Raw genomic sequence first — 4,658 nt, 5'->3', positions numbered from 1 at the left:
CCCCGCCCCGTTCAGGTGTCCCGGCTATGGAAGGGAGCAGCGGGAGGAGGAGGGAGCCCACCCGGGTGCGACTTGCCCGGGAGGGGTGAAGGGCTGTGGGGTGGCGGCACCACGGGTGACTGACTGATCCTTCCTCGGCCTGAGGGGATGGAGGGAGGCAGCCGGGGTTAGGGGTGCAACCCGACCACAGGGAGAAGGGGGGATACCATCCCCATGGATCCCCCGTCACCCTCTCCTCCCTCCCGCAGGTGTCTCCGGAGCAGGTGATCCTGTCCCACAGCCCCCTGCGGCTCTTCAACCAGTTCCACCAGAAGTGCATGCTGGTGGCCGGGCAGGGGCCCGTGGAAGAGAACGCCCTGAAGTATCCTTTGCTGCGTGTCCCGCTGCAGCTTCCCAGCTAAACGCTGCTGCTCCTGCCTAGCCCATAGCCCTGGCACTCGCTCGGTCAGCTTGTAGAAGCACAAGGAGACAGAGAGGTCACTGGTCTCATCTTATGGGGAGGCACCCTCATGGAGGGGCTCAAATGCAGGCACTAACTGTTGATCTCCATCTTGGTCACCTCCTGGCTGTCCTTCTGTGCTTGGCTTCTCACACCGATTACCTCACTTGTGATTGGTGTTCCCGTTGGCAGGATGTCGTCATGAGGAGTCTGTCAGCTTTGGGCCTCTCTCACTTTTGAAATAAAATTGTGCTCCTCCCATTCTTTCATGGCAAAGTGCGTTAGAGATCACTCCTAGCTCTCCCACAGCTAAGGTTTTCCTCAGAAATCTGAGAGCAATTAGAGGAACCCAAATATCATTAGATTCAGAGCATCCCAGTGCAGGGACGTGGTCTAAATGACAATCCCACATGCATATTGCCTGGCTGAGGTGAGGGCACAGCAGGTCTGACGTGTCCCTTGTCTGCAAGCAGGTAAGAACTGCCTGCAGGGTTTGCGACATCTCAACCTGTACACACAGAGTCACACCTTGTACTTAACATTTAACTTCATTTGGTACAAAACGTTGGCTCATCTCTGTGTTTCCCCAAGGCCAGTAGAGCAAGCTAAGGGCAAGGTACTCTGCAAGCAAATGCAACTCATCCTTCCCTTGCGTAGTTTTATCAGCACAGACCATTTTCTTTTCACCAGATGAGCTGATCAGAGCTTCACTGATTCTGCTTCTAGCCAAGAAGTCTGACCAGCTCCCTGCGCTGCATCAATATGAGAACCCTGGCCTTAAAGGTCTCCCAAAGCACATCCATACTGTCTTGGAGGGACCTCTGCTCTTTGCCTAATTCTGGGGATTGCTGATCTCAAACTAAATCACCCCAGTCTGGGGTTTTTTGCAACCTTCCGGGCCACCTGTAGGTTGAAGCAGAGTATACAGTTTCACTGAAAGCCGTAAGGTTATGCATTACCAGGTTAAATAACTGCTCTTACTAGGACTTGTATTCCTTAATGTAGGAATTCCTGTAGATGCTTTTGCAAGTAACTTAAAAAAACCCAGTCACTTAAAAAAACCAAACAGTCTGCACAGCTTTCCTTGATGGTCTGAAATAGCCTGGGGTTCAAGCATGTGGTCACCATGGAGGCGCTGAGGAAAGCATATCCCCTGTTAGACATGGTGGATCAGAGCCGGAGGCCAAAGGAGCTGGTAATTTCCTGATGCAGCAGTAGAACGGGTGGTCTGGTGTGGTGGTGCTTACAGCATATAGCATGGGGTGGAGAAGCTGCAGAGGCACAGAGCAGCTGGCTGCTAGTGACTCTGTTTAGCGAGAGCCTGGGACTGATACTGAGCAGCCAGCATCTCTGCTTTTTCCAGCGTTGCTCCTGCAGGAAGGGCAGTGACTTTCCCCTCTCTTATGCCATGCTTGTCTTTTGTTGCTATTCCCTGCAGTGAGCGGTAAGATGGTTTGGTTGGCATCTCCAACTCTGAGACAGGAATGCAAGATCTGTGAAATCTAATCTGGGATGGGGGCGGGGGGGGGATCTTTCTTCAGGATTCCAGGTGGCCTTGTCTTGCCTCTTTATGGGGTTGCTTTGGCAGGTTCAAAGGAAGCATTTTTAGTTTTGTTTTGGAGACGGCATTAGGTTTTGCATTACTAACCCAGCCTTCGTTTTTTTCTGGCAGCCTCCTCCAACCACTGGCTTCCCCACTATAGAAGGTAAGCAATAGCCTTTGTTTACATATGAACAGCAAGCAGAAATAACAGCAAGGCAAGCCAGCTGGGATGGGAGCTAATGATGTGCTGTTGGCTCATCAGAATCCACAGGCAGCTTATTCAGAGGACACAGTCAGGAGGCAGCCTCGCTGCCCTCATGCAGTGTGAAGCACTGGCTTGATAAGAGCAAAGCCAACTTTTCTCTGTGCCGTGCTCCCGTATTTGGGACCAGTGGTGCACGTGGTGCAGTGATATGCAGACTAGAGCCCTGACACCAGCCACATTCCAACAGTAGCTGTATTAGCCAGGGCATCCCAGCAGAGGAATGTTTTTGCTAGTGGGTGGGTTTTGGTAGCGGGTCCTGTACTTGGATGCTGTGAGTTTCCAAGCATCTCTTAAAATCTTCCAGGAGTGATTCTGTTTGGTGAGCCAGTGAGGTGGGAGACCAGCCTGCAACTTATTATTGATGTACTCTTGAGCAACGGGAACCCTGGGGCAGAGCTACAAGATATACCATACCCCCATCTGCCTGTTCTTGCCTGCAACATGGATCTCCTGTGGATGGCCGAAGCCAAGATGCCCAGGTGAAGAGCACGTGTGGTATTTGTTTTAGCCTATTTCATACATCTCTCCTGCAGATGATCTTTTCTTACTACATTTTGTAGTGTTAAGAGTTTGACTGTATGGCATAATTAGCAGCAAAGATGTGAAAACTGTATGAGAAACAAAGACTAAAACTTTCAAGAAGCAAAAGCCAGACCGCTGCCGGTGGAGGTCTCTGTGGGTAGATACCGTGTCCAAACTACGCAGTACCCTGGCTACAGCAGATGGTCCTCCTCACTGAGGAATGTTTGCTACTTAAGTAGTGTGACTGGGGATATTGATGACCTCCTTTCTGAAGCAGGTTTGGCCACGGCACTTTCCTTCTCTGCTTGGAGAACATCTACAAGAAAGTAACAGGCCGGGAGCTGAAGTACGAGGCCTTGATTGGCAAACCCAGCACAGTCACCTACCGCTATGCCGAATACTTGATAAAACAGCAGGCAGAGAAACAGGGCTGGATGTCTCCCATCCGACGCCTCTATGCAGTTGGGTAAGAGACTGTTTTTCCTGCTCATTTCCTTAGGGAGTTGCATACTGGCTCGCCCTAAGTGGTTTTTTTAATGGATATTTTTTAAATTAATACCAAAATCCCCATGGCATCTCTGGAGCCTCACATCCTGGGACAGATACTTGATAGCTTTTTGCACCCAGTACTTTTAATAATTTGAAGGGCCCTGTCAGCCTAGCAAAGCTGTTACTGTAGGATGCAGAGTGCATGTAGCATGACTGGATTAAAGAAAAAGGTTAGAGACTCAGATGTAGTACCATTAGCCCAGTTACGCCCAACACTTTTGGATCTTAGGGAATACATTACAGTAATGGCTGAAACTGCTATGGGTGCTTTGGACATGTCTTTTCCCCTTGGAAAGATGTTAGTGAAGCATGTGGCTTTCACCACAACTCAACAGGACACGCCACTAGGTAGACTCACGGACCCCAACTGGGTGTTTCTCTTCATGTTAGCAAATATCTTGCTTCCCTTCCTCCCTCAGTGCTGCCTTAACCCCAGTCTGCCAGAGCCAGAAATTGATGTATGGGCTCGTTTCTCATTTCTGTTTCACACTGTGACTTTATCCAGGGATAACCCTATGTCCGATATCTATGGGGCAAACCTCTACAACAACTACCTCAAGTCAGCTCGGCAGAACCAGGTCCAGATGAAGAGGAGCCCGGAGGCAGCCAGTCCCCAAACTGAGGATCACCTTGAGCTGAGGAAGGACTGCAACAATTCAGTGGAGAGTTGTGAGTCGATTTTGGTCTGCACTGGGGTCTACCGCCACAATGCAGATGTTCCCAGTAAAACAGAGGAGTGCACAACAGAAACAGTGTTCCACGGCCATCGGGACTTTTGCTTTGACCCCAGCCTGGTGGAGGCATCTTACATAGTGCAGGATGTGAATGATGCTGTGCAGCTGGCTTTCAAGAAGGAGAACTGGAGCTAGGGTTAAGGCAGGTGTGCCTAAAGATCTACTGTCAGGGATTTTAGGTACTGGAAAGGGAAGAGGAAAAGAATGGGGAGAGACCTGGGGTGATCATCTAATCTAGCCAACATGAAAGAAAACTCCCTGTCTCAGCACTAAAAGCCCCTTGCTTTTATTGGTACTCATCTGCAATCCTGACAGCTGCCAGCAGGCTTTCAACTGTGAACATATATTGCTGCCATCAATAATTGAGCCATAATGAAAACAGGGTATAAGAAGGCAGCTTGTCCCAGCAATTCCAGTTTTGTTCAGCCATCAGAATTTTTTCTTTACCACCCTTTGTGCATGAAGATCAGGCAAGCCCGTCCTCCTCCTCATGATGTGTTTGAGGAGGAAGCTCTTCCCTGTGCAAGGAGACACTATCAGCCAATGTACCATTTGTACAATGCACTATTCGTCCAGTCGGTGACGTGAGCACACCAGAAGCTGTGT

The 4,658-nt window shown here is 49.8% G+C and overlaps 1 protein-coding gene across 1 annotated transcript; it reads left to right on the top strand.

Annotated features, from left to right (window-relative positions):
- The first annotated feature begins 26 nt into the window (after positions 1 to 26).
- CECR5 (cat eye syndrome chromosome region, candidate 5) lies at positions 27 to 4,187 on the top strand. The gene is made up of 7 exons (XM_009879751.1): positions 27 to 65; positions 249 to 361; positions 1,541 to 1,634; positions 2,112 to 2,145; positions 2,552 to 2,726; positions 3,047 to 3,235; positions 3,824 to 4,187. Exons 1-7 carry the CDS (start codon positions 27 to 29, stop codon positions 4,185 to 4,187), a joined length of 1,008 nt encoding a protein of 335 aa, XP_009878053.1.
- The last annotated feature ends 471 nt before the right edge of the window (positions 4,188 to 4,658 follow it).

This window comes from Charadrius vociferus, unplaced genomic scaffold, assembly GCF_000708025.1.
Source record: "Charadrius vociferus isolate BGI_N301 unplaced genomic scaffold, ASM70802v2 scaffold90, whole genome shotgun sequence".
In the NCBI taxonomy this organism is placed as follows: domain Eukaryota; kingdom Metazoa; phylum Chordata; class Aves; order Charadriiformes; family Charadriidae; genus Charadrius; species Charadrius vociferus.
The sequence above is the reverse complement of the archived record's forward strand: the minus strand, read 5'-3'. Positions and strand labels throughout refer to the sequence as shown.